The 25,096-nt window shown below is 43.2% G+C and overlaps 1 protein-coding gene across 11 annotated transcripts in view; it reads right to left on the reverse strand.

Moving 5' to 3' along the window:
• Positions 1-19,380, reverse strand: part of LOC110521915 (AP-2 complex subunit alpha-1) — a 60,301-nt gene extending 40,921 nt beyond the window's left edge. For 4 of the 11 annotated variants that reach the window (XM_090232190.1, XM_090232188.1, XM_090232186.1 and 1 more), the window contains exons 1-2: positions 18,489-19,380; positions 3,461-3,672 (exon numbers count right to left, since the gene is read on the reverse strand). In XM_090232190.1, the coding sequence (XP_090088316.1) occupies positions 3,461-3,672; positions 18,489-18,555 (279 nt within the window). In that variant the 5' untranslated portion in view covers positions 18,556-19,380. Of the gene's footprint in view, positions 1-1,565; positions 3,673-18,488 lie in introns of all 11 variants that reach the window. The other 7 variants (XM_090232192.1, XM_090232189.1, XM_090232187.1 and 4 more) reach the window with 3 other exon arrangements.
• Positions 19,381-25,096: the final 5,716 nt, after the last annotated feature.

Genomic DNA, 25,096 nt, shown 5'->3' on the forward strand with positions numbered 1-25,096 from the left:
CAAACCGGCGACTCGATGGAAGACTGAATTAAAATGACAGAACTAAAAGTTAAAAGGCCAGGCTACAACACCAAGAGCCAACAGATAGGCTGCTATTTACTGTACGATTCAGAAGGGGAGAAAGTGCACAGTTCAAATTATCTAGTCTCAATTCGGTCTAAGGCACTGCATTACAGTGCTAGAGGCGTCACTACAGACCCAGGTTCGATTCCAGGCTGTATCACAACCGGCCGTGATTGGGAGTCCCATAGGGTGGCGCACAATTGCCCCAGTGTCGTCCGCGTTAGCGTTTGGCCGGTCTAGGCCGTCATTGTAAATCAGAATTTATTCTTAACTGACTTGCCTAGTTAAATAAAAGGTTAAATAAAAAATAAGATGATTGGTTTCGTGTAGCTCAGTTGGTAGAGCATGGCGTTTGCAACACCAGTACGGACCAGTACAAAAATGTATGCACTCACTACGGCAGCAGTTGTGAAAAAAGGATTGCGGGAGAATTTCTAAAATTTGAAAGAAATTGTGTTTTTATACATGCATAACAGTGCATTTGGAACGTATTCAGACCCCTTGACTCATTCCACATCTTGTTACATCACAGCCTTACTCTAAAATTGATGAAATTGTTTTCCCCCCCTAAATCTACACACAATACCCCCATAACGACAAAGCAAAAACAGGTTTCAGAAATGTTCTCAAATTTGTATAAATGTAAAAACGAAAATATCACATTTACACACAGTACCAGTCAAAAGTCTGATCACCGACTCATTCAAGGGTTTTTCTTTATTTTAACGATTTTCTACATTGTAGAATAATAATGAAGATATCACAACTATGAAATAACACATATGGAATCATGTAGTAACCAAAAAAGGTTTAAACAAATCATAACATATGAGATTCTTCAAAGTAGCAACCCTTTGCCTTGATGACAGCTTTGCACACTCTTGGCATTCTCTCAACCAGCTTCACCTGGAATGCTTTTCCAACAGTCTTGAAGGAGTTCCCACATAAGCTAAGAACTTGTTGGCTGATTTTAATGCCATCTTCCATAAACCACCCCTACCTTGTCACAACATAACTGACTGACTCAAACGCATTAAAGAAAGAAATTACACAAATGTACTTTTAACAAGGAACACCTGTTAATTGAAATGCATTCCAGGAGACTACCTCGTGAAGCTGGTTTTGAGAATACCAAGAGGATGCAAAGCTGTCAAGGCAAAAGGTGGCTACTTTGAACAATCTCAAACATAAACAAAAATATATTTTAACACTTTTTTTGTTTAACACTTTTTTGGTTACTACATGATTCCATGTGTTATGTCATAGTTTTGATGTCTTCACTATTAATCTACAAACCAGAAAATAGTACAAATAAAGAAACACCCTGGAATGAAAAGGTGTCAACTTTGACTGGTACTGTATGTAACGGGGAATTGATAGACACTAACAATCAAGGCAAAAAATTCACACAATGAAGTTACAAAACAATGAATGTGCATAAATTGGCAGGACAGCGCGCATTCTGGAGAGAGACGTGCCTTGTGCATTTTAGCCACACTGACCTTCTTGGACTGTGCCATCCATGCGGCCTCTGCAATGGATTAGTCTCAGCCTCTGCAATGGATTAGTTCACTGAGATTGGGCGCGAATCAGACAGGTGTCTCGAGTGCCATAACAAAAAAAGACATATATATATATTTGTTACTGGTCAACTAACAAAACAAGTATCAGTTGACCAACAGCCTATGAACCAAACAATCGACACGTCGACTAATTGGGGTCATCCCTAAAACATTCACACCCCTAATTTGTTTTGTCTTAAGGTGCATTGGAGTTCCTCCACCAAATGCTGAAAAGGCATGATATAAACATTTCAATTCTATCCCCCTGAACCTAGGTTGTGTTAGAGTGAATAGATTATATGATTTCTTACTGTAAACAGAGGCGAGTCTTCACAGTATTTTTCTATGTGAACATTCCACAATGTTGTACCCTACTGAATGTGCAATGTGGCCTTGTAAAAATACTACGTACCGTATTGCATGCCTTCCTTTTTCCTCAAGGAAACCACAAATCTGACATGGCAAGAGTGAATGTGTGGTTTCCACAACATTATCAAGGAAGGAAAGGAAGGGAGGAAGGAGGATGCATTTTCAAAGTATTCAAACCAGACCAAAGGCTACCATTGTGAAAGAGTTTGTACTGAAACAGGCCCTGTCAGGTCAACCTTAGACCTAAATATTTTTATATACCCCAATAGTCATACAGACATATTTAAGACTACTTATAAGTCTTTGCTCTGGCAATTGAATGTTCCGGAATATCTGATCACAAAAGCAGAGCTTGGCGTTCAAATTAATGACACTAAGTTCAATGATCTGTTGTACTGCAAATATAGACAGACAAGACTAGGACCCCATAATTGGTTTAGTAAATGCATCCGTGTATTTTTTGTATCAACATTGAAAGAACAGTTTAACCTTTTGCGTTTAGGGGGCGTTTTTGGCAACAAAACAAATTACCACCTTTGAAACTGCCTATTTCTCAGTCCCAGAAACTAGAATATGCATATAAAACACTCTAAAGTTTCCAAAACTGTCAAAATATTGTCTGAGTATAACAGAACTGATATTGCAGGCGGATATCTGAGGAAAATCCAATCAGGAAGTGCCTCTTATTTTGAAACATCTCTGTTCCTATGTATGCCTATGTATGCCTGATTATAAAAAACATTTGACATGTTTCTGTGGACATTATGGATATTATTTGGAATTTGTGTCTGCGTTGTCGTGACCGCTCTTTCCTGTGGATTTTTGAACATAACGTGACAAACAAACGGAGGTATTTTGGGTATAAAAATAATCTTTATGGAACAAAAGGAACATTTGTTGTGTAACTGGGAGTCTCGTGAGTGAAAACATCCGAAGATCAAAGGTAAACGGTTAATTTGATTGCTTTTCTGATTTGTGACCAAGCTTCCTGATGCTAACTGTACATAATGCTATGCTAAGCTATCAATAAACTTACACAAACGCTTGGATTGCTTTCGCTGTAAAGCATCATTTCAAAATCTGAGACGACAGGTGGATTAACAAAAGGATAAGCTGTGTTTTGCAATATTGCACTTGTGATTTCATGAATATGAATATTTTTTGTCATATTATTTGACTGTGGTGCTATGCAATTCAGCAGTTGTTGATGACAATTATCCCGCTTAAGGGATGGGTAGCATCAAGAAGTTAAGAGAAAAAGAAAAAGAGTAGCAGGCAACCAGTACAAACTACTGACAAAAAACAGACACTGGGATACCATGATACAGACAGACATAGACAATGAGAAATGGAGTGCCACAAACTGAAAATACAGACAACCAAACACAGACAGACATAGCTATAGAACACACACATTGTTCATTCATACAAAGTTCGGTGCTCTCTCACATACACACTTCACTTACGATCTGTTTCTCTGTGTACTTGTTGGAGCTGAGCAGGTTGACAGCCTCCATGTGTCCAAAGTCGATGTCATGTCCCAGCAGGAAGATGAAGAGCAGCTTGCAGACATACTTCTTCTTACTATAGCCATCCAGTGCCTTATCCCCCTTGAACTTGGAGCGGATGTTGGCCAGCTCCTTATTGATCCGCTTGATCTCTGCCTCCTTGCTCTTACCTGGGGAAGAAGTGCAGCCCTTTTAGATTGGATTAACGTTTTAATACTTTATTGCCATACCAACCAAAGATGTAAGGAATTAGATTTAATGCGGCTCTTAAAAAAAGGGACAAAAAGATACACATATACATACCAGGGATCAACATTCAGGTACATTTATTTACTATCAAATGAGAGACAAACTTATCACACAAGTCAGAGTAATACTAAATCTTGAATCACTTATTAATAAGGGAGCAGGTCAACACAACGCACACATATAAAGTGAATCAATTGAGTGCGCTACAATAATGATGGCTGGTCAACGAAACACCCTCAGATGATTCATTGAGAGCCGTGAGACAAAAAGTACAAAAGGTATTTTATAGCCAAGATACACCCCTTTCAACCTACATGACGAACAACAGATGTACAGAATGGGTCACAAGGTTAAGATTTGTATGAAAGACACGTATATTTCACAGCAGACAGTATCTGCTGTAAAAACAGTTATCTTTGTGTAGAGACCAGGGTCTGGGGTCATCTCTCCCTGGTACCATATAGAACAGAAACATTAACTTATGCTCTGGAATGCGGTCTCTTTAGGTTTTATCACCCAAATGACACCCCATTTAGTTGACTGGTTGATTGTTTAGTCGATTGTTTTGTCGATAGGCTGTTGGTCGACCAAGATCTCTTTAGTTGAGCAGGTGCAAATTGTTAGATATTTTTTTATTGGTCAAAAAAAATACATCGGTATGATTTGTCTCTTTGGACTAATCCATTGCTGAGGCCACGGGGACGGCAGTCACTCGAAGACATATGATACTGAAATTGTATATGGTTATTAAGCAAAAATAATCGTGCAACACTAATCAATCTAATATTATTTTAGAACAAATTAGCTTTCTCCCACTGTTGGATACGGTTGCAGTTTGTGGTTCTGTAACATATTCTTCAGTATACCGTAGAATTGCTGCCTTTCCTTATGTTGTTAGGTGCATAATATCAAAGTTACCCAACATATTAGGATTGAAAACAATGCGATGGAGGCAGCAGTAGCAGAGACGAGGAAACAGACCTTGCCTTAGCTTAATTGTCTAAGAAAACTCAGGAGATAGGAAACAAATTGAAATTAGGCTATTATTTATAGACCTAACTGTTAAATCATCCATAAACAAGTGTATTCGGAAAGTACAACTTCCCTTTTTCCACATTTTGTTACATTACAGCCTTATTCTAAAATGGATAAAACCTTTTCTCCTCATTAATCTACACACAATACCCCATAATGACAAAGTGAAAACAGTTTCTTAGAAAGGTTTGCAAATGTATTACAAAATAAAACAGAAATAACTTTTATTAACATAAGTATTCAGGACCTTTGCTATAATACTCTAAGTTGAGCTCAGGTGCATCGTGTTTCCATTTATCATCCTTGAGATGTTTCTACAACTTGGAGTCCACCTGTGGTAAATTCAATTGATTGGACATGATTTGGAAGGCACACACCCATCTATATAAATAAAGTACCACAGTTAACAGTGCATATCAGAGCAAAGGATTGTGTCAAGGCACAGATCTGGGGAAGGGTACCAAAACATTTCTGCATTATTGATGGACACAGTGACCTTCATCATTCTTAAATGGAAGAAGTTTGGAACCACCAAGACTCTTCCTAGAGCTGGCCGACCGACCAAACTGAGCAATTGGGAAAGAAGGACCTTGGTCCTTGACCAAGAACCAGATGGTGACTGACAGAGCTCCTCTGTGGAGATGGGACAACCATCCAGAAGGACAACCATCGCTGCAGCACTCCCCCAAATCAGGCCTTTTATGGTAGAGTGGCCAGACAGAAGCAACTCCTCAGTAAAAGGAATGACAGCCCGCTTGGAGTTTACCAAAAGGCACCCAAAAGACTCTCAGACCATGAGAAACAAGATTCTCTGGCCTGAAGAAACGAAAATCTGGTGGAAACCTGGCACCATCCCTAAAGTGAAGAAGGGTGGTGGCAGCCTTATGCTGTGGGAATGTTGCTCAGTGGCAGAGACTGGGAGACCAGTCCAGATTGAGGAAAAGATGAACGGAGCAAAGTACAGAGATCCTTGATGGAAACCTGTCCAGAGCGCCCAGGACCTTAGACTCGAGCGAAGGTTCACCTTCCAACAGCACAACGACCCTAAAAACACAGCCAAGACAACACAGGAGTTGTCTCTGAATGTCCTTGAGTGGCCCAGCCAGAGCCCGGACTTGAACCTGATCGAAGATCTCTGGAGACACCTGAAAATAGCTGTGCAGTGACGCTCCACATCCAACCTGACAGAGCTTGAGAGGAACTGCAGCAAAGAATGGGAGAAACTCCCCAAATACTGTCACACCCTGATCTGTGTCACCTGTCTTTGTGTTCATCTTCACCCTTATCCCCAGTGTATTTATACATGTTTTCTCTTTGTCTGTTGCCAGTTCGTTTTCCCATGCTCCTGTCTTTCTCTAGTTCCTGTTATCCCGGTTTTGACCATTCTGCCTGCCGTTCTGTACCTTTCGGACTCTCCATTGGATTACTGACCCCTGCCTGCCCTTGACCTGTCATTGCCTGCCCCCGTTTTGTAATTATCTTTGGTTACTTCGAAACTGTCTGCATCTGGGTCTTCTCCTGAGCCTTGACAGTACGAACTAAACACGACTAACCCAGCAGACTCGGACCAGCTCCGCAATTCCATCTCCTCCCAAGGAGCCACCCTTGGAAGGCACAAGGAGTTGCTGCATGGTCTTATGGAGGGGTTCCAGACCTTAGCCAAACGCCATGAGTGCACGTTGAACACATTGCTGGAGCAATTACGCAGGTTGTCTATCAGGCAGCCTACCACGACGGTAACCTTTCAGCCCCTAAGTAACCCGGGTGTTAGCAGCACGGCCACCCCGGTTTCCCGAGAACCCCACTTACCTTCTCTAGAAGGCGTCGCTGGAGAGTCTGGAACCTGTCGGGCATTTCTCGCTCAGTGTTCTCTCATCGAGCTGCAGCCCTACTCCTCATCGGACCGCTCGAAGATAGCGTACCTCATCACTGATGTCCGGGAATGCTCTTGCCTGGGCTACAGCTGTGTGGGAACAACAGTCAGCCGTATGCTTCAGTCTGGTGGAGCTCGTGGCAGAAGTGAAGAAGGTTTTTGATTCTGCATTTTCCGGGAGAGAGGCTGCCTGAAGTCACTCCATCTTCGGCAAGACTCCCGCAGTGTGGGAGACTATGCAGTGGATTTCTGCACGTTGGCAGCTGAGAGTGCCTGGAACCCGGAATCGATGTTTGACACGTTCCTGCACAGATTATCGGAGGAAGTGAAGGACAAGCTAGCTCATTGCCTTGACCACCTAAATTGATGGGTGGCTACAGGAATATAGGTAAGTGAGGAGGTCCAATTCCACCACGCCTCCGAGGCATCCCGGAAGTCCTCGACGTCTCCCTGACAGAGAGGACCCGAGTCTACCAGAGTTCTCCTGAGAGTCTCCGAAGTCTGACAAATCACCTTTTCCCGAGTCGACGCAACTAGGCAGCGCTTGGCTGTCCCCAGCCAAACGTCTACACCGGCTTCACATGAAGAGTTGCGTCTACTGGTAATTCCGTATCCTCCAGTCCACTGAAAGACCAGCCTCACCGGTAGGGGCGAGTACTCTGGTGGGCCATACGAAGAACTTTCCCTCTTAAAATCAATTTATTAAAAAATGTACGTGTTTTTCTGGATTTTTTTGTTGTCATTCTGTCTCTCACTGTTCAAATAAACATACCATTAAAATTATAGAATGATCATTTCTTTGCCAGTGGGCAAACATACAAAATCAGCAGGGGATCAAATATTTTTTTCCCTCACTGTATATAAATATTAGGACGAGCGATGTCGGAGTGTCATTGACGAAAATACAGAAAAATACAGCATTTGAAAAGAGTAAAACAGTATGTAAACAAACTGACTAGTGTTTCATTATTAAAGCGACCAGTGATTCCATGTCTATGTACATAGGGCAGCAGCCTCTAAGCTGCAGGTTTGAGTAACCGGGTGGTAGCCAGCTAGCAATGGCTATTTAAGTCTGATGGCCTTGAGATTGAAAAACAGATTCTGTCTCTTGGTCCCAGTTGATGCACCTGTACTGACCTCACCTTCTGCATAATAGCAGGGGTCAACAGGCCATGGCTCGGGTGGTTGATGTCCTTAATGATCCTTTTGGCCTTCCTGTGAATTCTGGTGCTGTAGGTGTCCTGGAGGGCAGGCAGTGTGCCCTCCAGGAGAGCCCAGTGGTTGCGGACAGTGCAGTTGCCATACCAGGCGGTGATGCAACCTGACAGGACGCTCTCAATGGTGCTTCTGTAAAAGTTTGTGAGGGTCTTAGGGCACCCGAGTGGCGTCAGTACAGTCTCTGGTTAAAATCTAGGCTGTATCACATCCGGCCGGGAAGTCCCATAAGGTGGCGCACAATTGGCCCAGGGTCAATTGGCCCAGGGTTTGGCCAGGGAAGACCGTCATTGTAAGTAAGAATTTGTTCTTCACCGACTTGCCTAGTTAAATAAAAAGGTCAAATATATATATCTAAAATACATTTACAAAAAAAGCCACATTTCTTCAGCCTTCTGAGGTTGAAGAGGCACTGTTGCACCTTCTTCATCACACTGTCTGTGTGGGTGGACCATTTCAGTTAGTCAATGATGTGTAAGCCAAGGAACTTGAAGCTCTTCACCTTCTCCAGTAAGGCCCCGTCGATGTGGATAGGGGCGGGCTTCCTCTGCTGCCTCCTGAAGTCCATGATCAGCGTCTTTGTTTTCTTTACGTTGAGGGAGAAGTTATTGTCCTGACACCACTCCGCCAAGGCCCCAACCTCCTTGTTGGTAATCAGGCCTGCTACCGTTGTGTCGTCTGCAAACTTGATGATTGAGTTGGAGGCGTGCGTGGCCACTCAGTCATGGGTGAAAAGGGAGTACAGGAGGGGCCTGAGCACGCACCATTGTGGGGCCCCTGTGTTGAGGATCATCGTAGTGGTGTTGTTTCCTACCTTCACCACCTGGGGCAGACATCTGAGGACGCGGCTGGGAATGCCGTCTGGGCCGGCAGCCTTGCGAGGATTAACACATTTAATGTCTTGCTCACGTCAGCCACGGAGAACGGGAGCGGGCTTTGTCAGTGGCACTGTGTTATCCTCAAAGTGGGGGAAGAAGGTGTTTAGATGTCCGGGAGTAAAACGGTGCCCGTGACATGGCTGGTTTTCCCCTTTGTAATCCGTGATTGTCAGTAGACCCTCTCACATACACCTTGTGTCTGAGCCGTTGAATAGCGATTCCACTTCGTCTCTGTACTGATATTTTGCCTGTTTGATTGCCTTACGGAGGGAATCACTACACTGTTTGTATTCAACCATATTCCCAAATCACCTTGCCGTGGACAAATGCGGTGGTTCGCACTTTGTTTTGCTGCCATCCATCCACGGTTTTTGGTTTGAGTAGGTTTTAATAGTCACAGTGGGAACAACATCCCCTAGACACTTCCTTATGAGCACAGTCACCGTGTCCGTGTGTAAGTCAATGTTATTCTCAGAGGAAAACATTGGTCGAACCAACGTTGAATTGACCTTAGCACGAGTACTTCCCGTTTGAGTTTCTGCCTATAAGAAAGGAGGAGCAGAATGGATTTGTGATCGCATTTGCCGAATGGAGGGAGGGGGAGGGCCTTGTAGCCATCCCGGAAGGGAGAGTAACAATGGTTGAGAGTTTTTGAAGCGCGAGTACTACAGGCAATGTGTTGAGAGGACTTTGTTTAAAATCCCCTGCTACAATTTATGCAGCCTCAGGATATGTAGTTTCCAGATTGCAAAGTCCAGTGTAGTTCCTTGAGGGCCGTGATGGTATCGGCTTGAGGGGGAATGTACACGGCTGTGACTACAAGCGAAATAGAATTCTCTTGGGAGGTAATGTTGTCAGCATTTGATTCTGAGGTATTCTAGGTTGGGTGAACAAAAGGACTTGAGTTCCTGTACGTTATCACAATCCCACCATGAGTAGTTAATCGTGAAACATACACAACTGCCTTTCTTCTTCCCTTTATTCCTGTCTGCGCAATGTACTGAGAACCTAGCTGGCTGTATGGACAGGGACAGTATATCCGGAGAGAGCCATGATTCCATGAAACAGAGTATGTTACAGTCCCTGATGTCTCTCTGGAAGGGGATTCTCGCCTTGAGCTCATCTACTTTATGGTCCAGGGACTGAACATAAGCGAGTAATATACTCGGAAGTGGTGGATGATGTGTACGCCTCCAGAGTCAGACTAGAAGTCCACTCGGAATACCTCCTCTCCACCGCCGTCATCGTCTTGGAGCAGCCTCTGGGTTAAGTTAAATTGCCCTGGGGGGGGGTAAAAACAAAAGATCTAATTCGGGAAAGTCGTATTTCTTGTAGTAATGCTATTGAGTTACCACCGCTCTGATATCCAAAAGTATTTTCTGACTATGTAATAACAAAAAAAAACAACATTCATGGCTAATAATCTAAGAAATAAAAAAAAAATGAAATAGTGCGAAGTTGCTTAGGCGCTAGAAGCAAAGCTGCCATGTCTGTCGGCTCCATCTTCTGATGTTGTCTTGCTCATAATAACCACACATGGTTAACGCAACAGCGTACCGCAAAAAAACTCCAATTGAAACGCCAGGAAACAAATGAAATCGGCTACCTCTCTCATAAAAACTGATCAGAAATGAAAATTACAATAATTATATTGGAGCAGTAGATATTATAAATAAGCTACAATGACTAAGGACAAAATACCATATGGAAGTGTCAGATTTTCAAGATAGGCTATTCCATGGTGACCACTGCACATCGCAAATATTCAACCAAGACTTTTAACTTTTTAAATACCTGGTTTTCATACCCATTCTGCAAACCCATTCTTGCCTTAGCATTTACTGGTAGATATCACTTGGAACATCTTTCCTACCCCTACCCGGTGTTGGTCTTTGTTGAGCTGCTCCTTGCAACAACCAGCTGTTTGAGAGCTGAGCACCCTCTCTGCCCAACAGATTACCTCAAACAAGGCTATGTGCGCAGCGCGTGTACACAATAATCAACATTAAAAAATTATAATCCCGAAGCTGGTAGTTTAATCAATTATATAGCCTTGATAAAAAATAGCATTATTACAATCTTTTTTTTTCACTGGCCCAAGTAGGCCACTGATGGATATGCTCAACTGGCCAGCAGGCAGCCCTGTATGTTGAGCCCTGAATACATACATTTGCATAGCTGTTACATACAATCAAGACATTACATATGTTAGGAAAGTTCATAATCTGCAATATAAATATGGTCGTGTGTGGTAACATCTAGGTTACACGATATACAATCGTCTAGATTGTATATCGTGTAACCTAGATATTACCACACACGACCATAAAAGGTCTAGATCAGGCTGGCCTATATCTAGACTACTCTCTGGAAATAATTGCACTCATTGAAAGATAATAATGGTATGGAGTAAATCCATTTGAATTCAATCACTTTTTGACATCACCCTTTTGATTTTAATAAAACTGTCCATACATATTTGCCCATTATAGAAGTGCTCAGAAAGTGCATTTTTAGACCTCAATGCCAAAACATTCAAGAGATAAAAGGTGCTCAAAGTTAACCCACTTTGCATACCCCACCATACGATTAGACATCCATGTCTTCATCACTGCAAAAGATAAAAGGTTGAGACTGATTTTATTTAAAAGCTTACAAAAACAGGGTTGTCAAACTATTTTATCATTTCTGGGAAAAAAATGTTTTATCAAAATGCATGTCCTTTTTAACCTTTAACATCAATTATCTAAAAAGCATTTAAAAAAATGTTTTGCATATGTTGTAGTTTAGACCTTCCTACTTAAGCAGCTTGGTTTGAAGAAATCAACAGTGGGAGCAATTACAGTGCCTTGCGAAAGTATTCGGCCCCCTTGAACTTTGCGACCTTTTGCCACATTTCAGGCTTCAAACAAAGATATAAAACTGTATTTTTTTGTGAAGAATCAACAACAAGTGGGACACAATCATGAAGTGGAACGACATTTATTGGATATTTCAAACTTTTTTAACAAATTAAAAACTGAAAAATTGGGCGTGCAAAATTATTCAGCCCCTTTACTTTCAGTGCAGCAAACTCTCTCCAGAAGTTCAGTGAGGATCTCTGAATCATCCAAAGTTGACCTAAATGACTAATGATGATACAATCCACCTGTGTGTAATCAAGTCTCCGTATAAATGCACCTGCACTGTGATAGTCTCAGAGGTCCGTTAAAAGCGCAGAGAGCATCATGAAGAACAAGGAACACACCAGGCAGGTCCGAGATACTGTGGTGAAGAAGTTTAAAGCTGCATTTGGATACAAAAAGATTTCCCAAGCTTTAAACATCCCAAGGAGCACTGTGCAAGCGATAATATTGAAATGGAAGGAGTATCAGACCACTGCAAATCTACCAAGACCTGGCCGTCCCTCTAAACTTTTAGCTCATACAAGGAGAAGACTGATCAGAGATGCAGCCAAGATCCATGATCACTCTGGATGAACTGCAGAGATCTACAGCTGAGGTGGGAGACTCTGTCCATAGGACAACAATCAGTCGTATATTGCACAAATCTGGCCTTTATGGAAGAGTGGCAAGAAGAAAGCCATTTCTTAAAGATATCCATAAAAAGTGTTGTTTAAAGTTTGCCACAAGCCACCTGGGAGACACACCAAACATGTGGAAGAAGGTGCTCTGGTCAGATGAAACCAAAATTGAACTTTTTGGCAACAATGCAAAACGTTATGTTTGGCGTAAAAGCAACACAGCTGAACACACCATCCCCACTGTCAAACATGGTGGTGGCAGCATCATGGTTTGGGCCTGCTTTTCTCCAGCAGGGACAGGGAATATGGTTAAAATTGATGGGAAGATGGATGGAGCCAAATACAGGACCATTCTGGAAGAAAACCTGATGGAGTCTGCAAAAGACCTGAGACTGGGACGGAGATTTGTCTTCCAACAAGACAATGATCCAAAACATAAAGCAAAATCTACAATGGAATGGTTCAAAAATAAACATATCCAGGTGTTAGAATGGCCAAGTCAAAGTCCAGACCTGAATCCAATCGAGAATCTGTGGAAAGAACTGAAAACTGCTGTTCACAAATGCTCTCCATCCAACCTCACTGAGCTCGAGCTGTTTTGCAAGGAGGAATGGGAAAAAATGTCAGTCTCTCGATGTGCAAAACTGATAGAGACATACCCCAAGCGACTTACAGCTGTAATCGCAGCAAAAGGTGGCGCTACAAAGTATTAACTTAAGGGGGCTCAATAATTTTGCACGCCCAATTTTTCCATTTTTGATTTGTTAAAAAAGTTTGAAATATCCAATAAATGTCGTTCCACTTCATGATTGTGTCCCACTTGTTGTTGATTCTTCACAAAAAAAGACAGTTTTATATCTTTATGTTTGAAGCCTGAAATGTGGCAAAAGGTCGCAAAGTTCAAGGGGGCCGAATACTTTCGCAAGGCACTGTATATGAAATACAAATGGTAGAGAGAGAATAGTCCTATAATAACTACAACCTAAAACTTCTTAACTGGGAATATTGAAGACTCATGTTAAAAGGAACCACCAGCTTTCATATGTTCTGAGCAAGGAACTTAAACATTAGCTTTTTTTTTTTTTTTTTACATGGCACATATTTCACTTTTACTTTCTTCCCCAACACTGTGTTTTTGCATTATTTAAAACAAATTGAACACGTTTCATTATTTATTTGAGACTAAATTTATTTTATTTATGTATTATATTAAGTTAAAATAAGTGTTCATTGAGTATTGTTGTAATTGTCTTCATTACAATATATATGATTTTATTTTTTTAATGGCTGATTAATCGGTATAGTCTTTTTTTGGTCCTCCAATAAATCAGTATTTGCGTTAAATCATAATCGGTCGACCTCTAGTTCTGATAGTACGAACTAACCATGACTGACCAAGCAGACTCAGACCAGCTCCATAATGCTGTCTCCCTGCAAGGAGCCACCATTGGAAAACACGAGGAGCTACTGCAATGTCTTTATAGAGGAACTCCATACCCTAGCAGAACACCATGACCAGGCTTTCGATACATTGCTGGAGCAATTCCGATTCCCTACTGGGCAGCGGGTCACACCAGTAATCTCCCAGCCTACCCCAGTGTCATAAAAACCCCGCTTACCTCCTCCGGAGCGCTATGCTGGAGAATATGGAACCTGCCGGGCTTCTCTCGCCCAGTGTTCCCTCGCCTTCGAGCTGCAGCCTTTTTCATTCCTCTCGGACTGCTCAAGGATAGAGTACATCATAACGCTGACGTCCGGGAGGGCACTCGCCGGGGATACGGCAGTGTGGGAGCAAGAGTCCGCCATCTGCTTTAGTCTTGAGGAGTTAGTGACGGATGTTCGGAAGGTGTTTGATTCTCTGTTGTCCGGGAGAGAGAGGCTGCTCGTAAACTGCTCCAGCTATGTCAAGAATCCAGTAGTGTGGCAGACTATACTGTGGATTTTAGCACATTGGTGGCTGAGAGTGCCTGGAACCCGGAAGCATTGTTTGAAATGTTCCTTCAAGGATTATCGAAGGTGATCAAAGACGAGCTCGCAGCCCGGGAGCTGCCCACGGACTTTGACTCCCTCATAGCCTTGACCATGCGGATCGATGGGTGGCTTAGAGAATGTAGCAGGGAGTCTGTGCCCTGTCGCGAGTGTCAGGGAACCACAGCGAGGCAATCCAATTTATGTTGATTAAGTCTCTTCAGGTTTCTGTGGTAAAGGGGATTCCCTTGGCTCCAGCAATACAATCCCCTCCGACTGAACTGCTGGTGCCATTATGAGCTGGAGCCTGTTCTGCCACGCCCATTGTCTGAAGTCAGCACAGCCTGCCCCGGGATATCTTCCTGTGGGCTCGGAGGTTGCCCCGGACCTCTCCGCCATAATCGCGGAGTACCAGGAACTGGATACTGGAAGGGGACGAGTGGAAGACTACCTCCAACACAGCCAGCGGCCACTACAAATACCTGGTTGTGCCATTTGAACATGTTGAACCAGTTCATTTGTCTACCTCGATAACATCCTTGTTTCTCCCACTCAGCCCAAGAACACGTGCTCCACGCCCAACAGGCCCTCCACAGCCTCCTGGAGAACCAGCTTTTAGTAAAAGCAGAGTGGGGGCTGTCCTGTCCCAGCGTTCTGCCATGGACCTCAAATTACATGCCTGCGCCTCCTCCCATCGCCTCAACGCCATGGAGAGGAACTACGATGTGGGGAATCGTGAGCTTCTCACGGTGAAGATGGCGTTGGAGGAGTGGAGACACTGGTTGGAGGTGGCGGGAACATCCGTTCATTGTGTGGACGGGCCACAAGAACCTGGAATATCTTCGCACCGCCAAGTGGCTCAATTTCAGGCAAGCTATGCGTGCCCTGCTTTTCACCCGGTTTAATTTCCCACCTCGTGACCATCCTTCCCACCTCGTGACCATCCTTCCCACCTCGTGACCATCCTTCCCACCTCGTGACCATCCTTCCCACCTCGTGACCATCCTTCCCACCTCGTGACCATCCTTCCCACCTCGTGTCTGGCGACGGCACTCAGCTGGGGAATAGAGAAGCAGGTCAGTGAGGCGCAGTGTTCCCAGTGGGGCGGTTCGGCTGGGAAACATCTGGCCCAGATAACCAGATGTTTGTACATGATGCTGTCCGCTCCTAGGCCCTGGAGTGGGCCCACTCCTTCAGGCTGCCAACGGGCTCTCGCCTTTCGAGTGTTCCCTGGAGTATCAGCCCCCACTCTTCCCGGAGCAAGAGGTCGGCATACCTTCGGCCCAGATGTTTGTCCTCCGCTGTTGCCATACCTGGAAGAGAGCCCGGTTGGCTCTTCTCAAGACCATCTCCAGGTATCGACGACAAGCAAACCGCTACCGGACCCCGGCATCGTCTCGGGCAGAGGGTTTTGGCTGTCCACTCATGACCTGCCCCTCCGGGTGGAGGGGCAGCAAAAAAAAAAAAAATCAGACCTTTCAGACCATCTCCAAGATCATTAGTCCCTCTGCTGTTCAGCGTCTGTTACACCGTACCATCCCACTTTTCAAGTGTCACAGATTAAACCTGTCTCACAGCCCTTTGTCTCCTGTAACGTAGCACCCGAAGTTTTAATATAAACCAAATTTGATCATATTCTCCAACAACACAAATAAAATGGAAATATTTGATTCTATAAATACAAAGCTTAGGCTATAAAAACATGACGTTTCTTTCCCCTTGGTCCAGATGAGATCAGAGTGCATAGGCTTCTCTAGGCTACCTGTAGCTGTGGTCGATATCAGTAGGTTACAGTTGATCAGACTGAAGCACAGACTAATTGTGCACCTTCACAAATCATTAAGCATTTATTTTGTGTGGCAGGTATGGGCTTACACATAAAACAGCTCATTGCAACTCCACAGTGAATTCACTTACACCCCTGTTTTCAGTCACAATTTGCTTTTACAACATTTGCATGATATTGATAAAAAATGTCTGATTTATTGTAATGTTGTAAGGTAGGCCTACTGTACTTTTATATTTGTATGAGAGGGTTAATTGTTTTTTTTTTTAAAGCTAACGTGACTTGATGAACAAGCTAAAATGAAGCTAAAATGAAGCTAAAATATAATGAGTGTAGACTACAGAGGAGAAAATATACCTTTTAAATTGTCTGCACCTGCTTGTGAATTGTTGCATTATTCAAGAGTGCAATGTGGTTTGGTTGCCTTATTCAATAGTGTAATATGTTTTAGAAGATAAGTTTGTGGTTTACTGGGTTGGCTAACTGTGATATTTACAGTCAATTTGAGTTGTGGACCAAGAATGTCACGTTGCCAGGCACAACGGAAGGCAAGGCAAGGAAGGAATGAGAATTGCTTCTCCACTCCTCAGACTCTCCTTCATATCTCATAGAGGGAATAGGGCCATGTGGGGGAAAGAAAGGGGTGAGTAGTATATTGAGTAACTTGAAAGAAATAGGGCCTAGCATGTGTAAAGTTCTTAGATAGCCTAATTCTCCAACATTCACCCTATGTATTTATGAGGAATAAATAAATAAGCAAAGAACTTGAGAGTTAACTAATAGAACAACAGGAACAGCGACTAAATTGGGGAACAGTAGGGAAGGAGAGATCAAGGAGAACACAACGTTCCAGAGGGAGAAGAGAGGAAAAGCCATACTGTACAAATCATCAGAGGGATGGATGGGAAGAGGACAAGAGTTGGAGGTGGGACAGAGGAGGGACGGGGCTGGGGTGAATAAGGGTGAAATTCAAGATATTAGTGTGTGACTGTGTCCATTTCAAATAGAAATTTCAATTTCAGTTTAGACGCTGGACTAAGGTAATGCGTGTGCTGTTTGAGTTTTCCAACTTTTCAATCTGGACTACTATGATGTCATTTTGTGATCTCAGACAGCAGTCTATTCCAAATCAATCTTATGCTAACCCCACAACACCACTAGCAGTCTTGTAACCTCTTCAGGTCTTGTTTCTGTTGTTTATCATGTTTGAAAGAGGGGCAAGGTACCCTAAATGCCATGCGGTGCCCTCTTATGAAGAAATATTGCAGTCAGAGCACAGTAAACCAAAGAACAATGCCATTTTTTTTTACTGCAATAATTTTGCAGTGTAGCTGCAGTATAACTGCGTCTAAAATACCACAGTTGACTGCTGTTACTGCACTTTTTTGTAAGGGCCAGCTTTACATGAAACAAGCTGCAAGCAAGACACTGTCTAGTATTCTTAAAGCCTGCATTTTCCCTTACAAAAAAAGATTGCAGGTTTGAAACTGCAGCCGACTGTGGTATTTCTATTGCAGTAAAAAAAATATATTGGACACAGTATTTGCAGCATACTGCAGTTATACTGCACTCTGACTGCAATCTTTTTTTTGTAAGGGTTAATGTGCACACGGTGTGTGTGTGTATTTTGAGTGAGAGAGAAAGATTATTCTGCTCTATCATGACAGTGGTTATGAAAAATGGCAGTGTCATGCACAATATCTGTATAATGTATGGGCGTGTATGTGTGCGCTATGACAGACAATGCACTCGGAATAAACCAGGCCTCAAATTAGAAAAACTGGATTAGCAACATTTGTATATTATTCCAACTATTGACAATACATTAATATCACTAAACAAGGTAGGCGCAAACACATGATCGACTACTATGCTGCGAGTGGCGACCAATTCTAATCGACCCAGTAGTTCAACCGGTTGGTTTAGCTACTGTAACGTTCTCTCTCAACAGCGATACAACATAACTATCCATCCAGCCCTGCTACATTTCGCCCTATGCGACTGCCTGATAAAATGTATTATCACAACAACAACAAAAACTGGGCAAAATTAACCCTGGTGGCCCATCGCGATAACAAGTCAGCTACTCTGCTTCTGTTCTGGTACGGGTGACGTGAACAGCAGTGACAACATATCATGAGTAGCGGCCTAGTAGTATGCTACGAGTCTGACACACAACACATCATCACGGTCGACCGTGTATAACCACCAAGCACAGTAGTAGACAGCGCAAATGGAAAAGGGATGCGGTGCAGCAGCAACTGTACCCGCGAATGACCTCTCTCCATAGTTATAACCCCTCTCTCCTTACCATTGAGCTAGCTGTTTTACTTTACACCACTACATTTCAGGGTACAGTTGAAAACAAATGTATGTTGATCAAATGTCGTCCACCATGCAAATGTTTATAATAACATGGCTCGTTGAAAAGCCAATCAATGATGGAAAAATACACTTACAATTCCGTATGTCCGAAATGAACACCGCTAATCCGCGCATCCCATCTCCCTTCGACACAGCCGGCATTTTTGCTGGTTTCTGTCCTCACTCCGGACTTTCCCGTAAAAAAAAAATGAATTGTCGATGGTCAGCTATCAAACGTCAGCTGGCGTTTAGGTGTTACAGTGCAGGATGTGTTAGCTTGTTTCCTAGCTAGTTAGCCAGCTAACCAACTTTTAACCGTTAATGTTCCTTGGCGTTTTACCAAAGACAGCAGGTTTATAATGGCTTGCTAGCAATGTAGATTAGCTAGTTTGGATGACAGTGCCGTTGATCAATTCAGCAAACTAGCAGTATGGTTACTCCAAGTGTATCCGTGTTAACTAGCCGACGTTTCCGCTGGCTAGCAAATTCATTCAAACCTTCTCTTCGTTCACGACCAGATGACGGTTAAAGTACACGCAGTTGTAACTAACTACATCTACCCGCTAAATATATTAACGTTATATATCCAGATATCAGAGAAAAAGCACAATGCCAAAAAAATGCCACTCAGTCTGATCTCTGACTGTCAGTGAGTCACGCACGCAAGCTAGCTAAACAGCTAACGTTAGCTGGCTAGCTAGCTATATCAAATCTTGGAAAACATCACTAGTTGACCGTGATCAGTCAGCATACCATCGTATTTCCACAATGTATCTATTCCAATAATCACGTATGTCCGATGGCTAAACGAAGGCAATTCGATGTCGTCAATAATTTATGTCAATTCACTACTCGGTAGCCTTGGACAAGGCTCGTGACAGCACAAGCAGCGCGACCACGAGACGTGTTCGTTTTGCGCAGACTCTGGCGCTTCTTTTTCCTTCGTCTTGTACTCACCAGTGTGTTGTGAGCATCATTCGCGTAAGCAACAATAGCGGAAACCGCGGTTCGCCTTCAAAATAACAGTTTCCCATTGAAACTGACGATACAATTGTGTAATCAGGCTACAATTGGACTAGATCATGCAAAACAAGGTGGGAATGTTGTTATATAACTTCAACAAAAGACAATTATTTGTTAATTTGACTCAAAAAAAATTACACAACTATTAGCGTCTTAGCTCTTAAACCACTGAAATGAGCAACATTAATCTCACCAGTTAGCCAGTATATTGAAAATTCATATTACACTGTGCAGCCTAACCTATGGATTGTACACCCATGAAATGGGGTATCACCATAGTGCCCTCTAAGCTCACCACAAAGCTCATGGCCCTGGGACTGAACTCCTCCCAAGAGGACTTCCTGACGGCCTACAGAGAGAAGGTAGGCACTCTGACGGTGTGATGCCTGGCAAACAACATCTCACTCAACGTCAGCAAAACAAAGGAGCTGATTGTGGTCTTCAGAAGGAACCAAGCTGGGCACACCTCCATCCTTATCAATGAAGCAGCCTCGAGATGGTCAAAAACATCAAGTTCCTCTTCTTACAAATCTCAGAGGAACTGAAATGGTCAAACCAGAAGGACACCATGGTTAAGAAGGCGCAGTACAGTATAGTCGCGCCTTATCGTATTGGCAGTATAGTAGCATCGTGGCAAAAACTGTGAGACTGGCCAATAGCTTCTACCCCTTTTTTTTTTTACCTTTATTTAACTAGGCAAGTCAGTTAAGAACAAATTCTTATTTTCAATGACAGCCTAGGAACAGTGGGTTAACTGCCTATTCAGGGGCAGAACAACAGATTTGTACCTTGTCAGCTCAGGAGTTTGAACTTGCAACCTTCCGGTTACTAGTCCAACACTCTAACCACTAGGCTACCCTTAGACCATCAGGCTGCTGAATAGTCACCAGCTGCTCCCCATGTCCCCCAGACTTAATACCCCTGCGACCCTGTGCATCTGACTAATAAACTCATGTAATCTAATCTATCAGCCTATTCAGTGACACACACAGAACACAAATGTGTAGAGTTTATACAAACATTAGCATCCTAGCTCTTATCGCAGGAATTTGAATGTGGGAAATCAACTTTCCAGTCAGTCTATTGTGTGTATTTGGACATTCAGACTGCACTGTACAGCCTAAACCAGTGGTCACCAACCTGATCGATCTTCAAGGCATACCTCGTCGATCACCAAACATTTCTGTAGAAAAGACAATGATAAAGGCTTGTCTTTTTGTATTATTTGTGTTGCACTGTTGGCGGTCAGTGCTCTTGATTCAGAAGCCCTGCGCACCGGGTAGGCAAAGTGTTCCCATTATTTAACCATTTAATTTGTCTGAAAATACTAACTCTGGCTGCCTGGAGGACCGGGAGATCTGTGGCTAATTCGAGTGTATCTACTGCTGGCCAATCTGGATAGCTCAAATCACAGTGCCTACAACTTCCATGATCTTATGGCCACAGCAAGGTTTTATACTAGCCTACTTGAGATTTCATAACTTTTTAAACAATGACCAGAGGGAGACTGTAAAGAATACAGCAAGTGCTGCTGTTTTTATGAGTGAGTTCATGTTTAAGTATTTATTCAGCACTGGTTTTATTCAACACTATTACAAAACATAAAATGCTCATCTCCCTACTTCCACTCGAGCTGCAGCTGCATTAAATGAGTAGCCAAGTGTATCAATAGCCCTGCATTTTTATTATTATTAGCAGCTCGTCGTGTCCATTTTAAAATGGAAGAATATTTCACTTTCTTTGGTCATAGGAACAACATGAATTTGTACATGAGGCAGATGCAGAGCCAGAGCGACTCGAGTTTCGCCATGAGGCAAAAAACGGTGTCCCCTCTCTCTGGTCAGTCTCACCTGAGGAAAGGAAGGAGAGAGCAGGGACCATGTCTCTCTCCCTCAGCTAAGATTTATGGTTCAACTGGGAACTCGGAAACAAACAAGGTCGAACCATGATGTCAGTTATCTTCAGGTCGGAAAGTCGGAGCTCGAGAAAAGGGCCAGAGTTCCCAACTTGGAATTCCGAGTTTGATGATGATCGGAGATCATTTTGTCCAGAGTTCCCCAGTTGTCTTGAACACTCAGAAGTCTGAGATTTCCCAGTTCCCAGTTCCCAGTTGTTTTGAATGCGGCATAATGCCATGTTCAAAACAACTGGGAACTTGGAAATCTTAGACTTCCGAGCAATCAAGACTACTGGGAACTTGGAAATCTTAGACTTCCGAGCGATCAAGACAACTGGGAACTCAGAGAAAAACGAGATCGAACTGGGAAAAATTGCTTTAGTCATCCAAGAAACAAATATTTGGGTAAACTCTACATAATTGTGTTCTGCTGCTGTCACCGAGTTGGATGATACCCCATTTCATGGGTGCACAATCTGTAACTTAGGCTGTACAGTCCAATATGAATGTTAAACAGGCATAATAGGCTGTAAAGTGAGCTGATTTCCCACAGTTAATGTTCCCCAATAAGAGCTAAGACGCTAATACTTGTGTGAACTCTTAAACTCTTAACAGTTGTGTTCTGTGGGTGTCACCGAGTAGACTGATACACCATTTCATAGGTGCACAATCCATAGGTTAGGCTGTACAGCTCAATATGAATGTCCAATACACACAATAGACTGACTGGAAAGGTGATTTCCCACAATCAAAATCCTGCAATAAGAGCTAAGATTCTAATATATGTGTAAACTCTACATAGTTGTTTTCTGTGGGTGTCACTGAGTAGGCTGATACACCATTTCATAGGTGCACAAGTCATAGGTTAGGCTGTAATGTGTATATAAGTATGCCCCCAATGCAATTCTGAATTGCAATTATTTATATTATTTACATAACAACATTCCAACCTTTTTTGTTGCATTGTCTAGACCAATTGTGTCATGATGATATTATTTTTATCTGTTAGAATCCATTTCAATCAAGGTCTTTTAATTTGATGGCGAACAGCCGATTTCACTATTGTTTCTCACACTAATGTTGTTCATGACACACACATCTCGGGCCTCGGCTCAAAACACAAAAACTGATTGGTGGAATGTTGACTATTTGCTCATCTCAAAGTTGGACCCTTGGGTTGAACAAAATCTGCCGTATTTAATCAGTTTAAGTGCATATTATTTTAATGACAAAGATTTGAAAGAGATAATACAATTGTTTTATAAAAGGAGACTTTTTAACTCAAGTAAGTTGGTTTCTTGCCCCCCCTCCCCTCCATGCAAATGTGGCATGAAGTCAGCTCAATGTTACTAGCTAGTACTACTGCTAAGCCTCATCAATAATGTCTGCTCTGCACTTTCTGCAAATACTAAACAAATGAAGCGCTTGACCAAATTGAAACTAAAGCCTAATATTGAGCATACCATTGAAACCCTGTTTTAAAAAACAAACATATTTATGACCAATTCTAAGGTGAAATACATTGATTTGATGATGCACCATGGTCAGGTTAATTATCTATTTTTGTGAGTGGTATCGTCCTCTGGGAAAGGTGGTGGTCAATATTTTCCATCTTTCATATGAGACCTCCAATTGAAAATCTGTTCTGACTCTTTTATGGACAGTTTTCCAGAGCATTGCTGGACTTAAAAGCCCTTGACACCCCTTATACCATATTTGCTTCAGTGTCCCTAGCTTGTTGGCTCCACTGCAACGCTTTCCTTTTCAAATAAAGGTGCATAAGAACAACTGCAATTGCAAGTGGGGTTCCCGAGTGGCGCAACGGTCTAAAGTATTGCCTCTCAGTGCTAGAGGCGTCACTACAGACCCTTGTTAGATTCCAGGCTGTATCACAAATGGCCGTGATTGGGAGTCCCATAGAGCGGCACATACTTGGCCCAGCATCGTCTGGGTTAGAGTTTGGCTGGGGTAGGTCGTCATTGTAAATAAGAATTTGTTCTTAAGTGTCTTGCCTAGTTAAATAAATAAATAAAAATTGCCATTGTAATATTCACTGCTGGGATAAAGCCTACAACCTTGGTATATCCCACAAGCTCTAAGTATACTTAGTCATATAGTTAGTTGTTGATGACGACTACTTACATTTTGTTTGTTTGATAGATTGCGCAAAGATCTTAATCCAATAATCTTTCATTAGTCAGAAGTGCAGCAGTTTTAGCCAAACGCAATCATAGCTGGCAGGGCATGCAAACCATTACAGACTACAAAGGGAAGCACAGTCAAGAGCTTCCCAGTGACACGAGCCTACAGGACAAGCTAAACTACTTCTATGCTTGCTTCAAGGCAAATAACACTGAAACATGCATGAGAGCACCAGCTGTACCGGAAGACTATGTGATCACGCTCTCCGCAGCCGATGTGAGCATGACCTTTAGACAGGTCAACATTCACAAGGCCACAGGGCCAGATGGATTACCAGGACGTGTACTGCGAGCATGCACTGACCAACTAGCAAGTGTCTTCACTGACATTTTCAACCTCTCCCTGTCCGAGTCTGTAATATCAACATGTTTTAAGCAGACCACCAAAGTGCCTGTGCCCAAGAACACAAAGTTAACCTGCCTAAATGACTACCGACCCGTAGCACTCACGTCTGTAGCCATTAAGTGCTTTGAAAGGCTGGTCATGGCTCACATCAACACCATCATCCCAGAAACCCTAAACCCACTCCAATTTGGAACACCTATGTGAGAATGCTATTCATTGACTACAGCTCAGCGTTCAACACCATAGTACCCTCAAAGCTCATCAATAAGCTAAGGACCCTGGGACTAAACACCTCCCTCTGCAACTGGATCCTGGACTTCCTGACGGGCCGCCGCCAAGTAGTAAGGGTAGGTAACAACACATTCGCCATGCTGATCCTCAACACAGGGTCCCCTCAGGGGTGTGTGTGCTCAGCCCCCTCCTGTACTCCCTGTTCACTCATGATTGCACAGCCAGGCATGACTCCAACACCATCATTAAAGTTGACGATGACACAATGATGATAACAACGAGAGCCTATAGGGAGGTCAGAGACCTGGCCGTGTGGCGCCAGGACAACAACCTCTCCCTCAGCGTGATCAAGACAAAGGAGATGATTGTGGACTACAGAAAAAAGAGGACCGAGCACGCCCCCATTCTCATCAACAGGGCTGCAGTGGAGCAGGTTGAGAGCTTCAAGTTCCTTGGTGTCCACATTAACAACAAACTAACATGGTCCAAGCACACTATGACAGTCGTGAAGAGGGTAAAACAAAACCGATTCCCCCCCAGGAGACTGATATGGTATGGGTCCTCAGATCCTCAAAATGTTCTACAGCTGCACCATCGAGAGCACTGGTTGCATCACTGCCTGGTATGGCAACTGCTCGGCCGCAAGGCACTACAGAGGGTAGTGCGAATGGCCCAGTACATCACTGTGGCCAAGCTTCCTGCCATCCAGGACCTCTATACCAGGCGGTGTCAGAGGAATGCCCTAAAAATGTTCAAAGACTCCAGCCACCCTAGTCATAGACTGTTCTTGCTGCTATCACACGGCAAGCGGTACCGGAGTGCCAAGTCTAGGTCCAAGAGGCTTCTAAACAACTTCTACCCCAAGCCATAAGACTCCTGAACATCTAGTCAGACATTGCCCCACCCCCCCCCTCCCTTCTCCATACCACTGCCACTCTCTGTTGTCATCTATGCATAGTCACTTTAATTAACTCTACCTACATGTACATACTGCCTCAACTAACA

Source organism: Oncorhynchus mykiss, chromosome 4 (assembly GCF_057628025.1).
Source record: "Oncorhynchus mykiss isolate SJ-2025 chromosome 4, ASM5762802v1, whole genome shotgun sequence".
In the NCBI taxonomy this organism is placed as follows: Eukaryota; Metazoa; Chordata; class Actinopteri; order Salmoniformes; family Salmonidae; genus Oncorhynchus; species Oncorhynchus mykiss.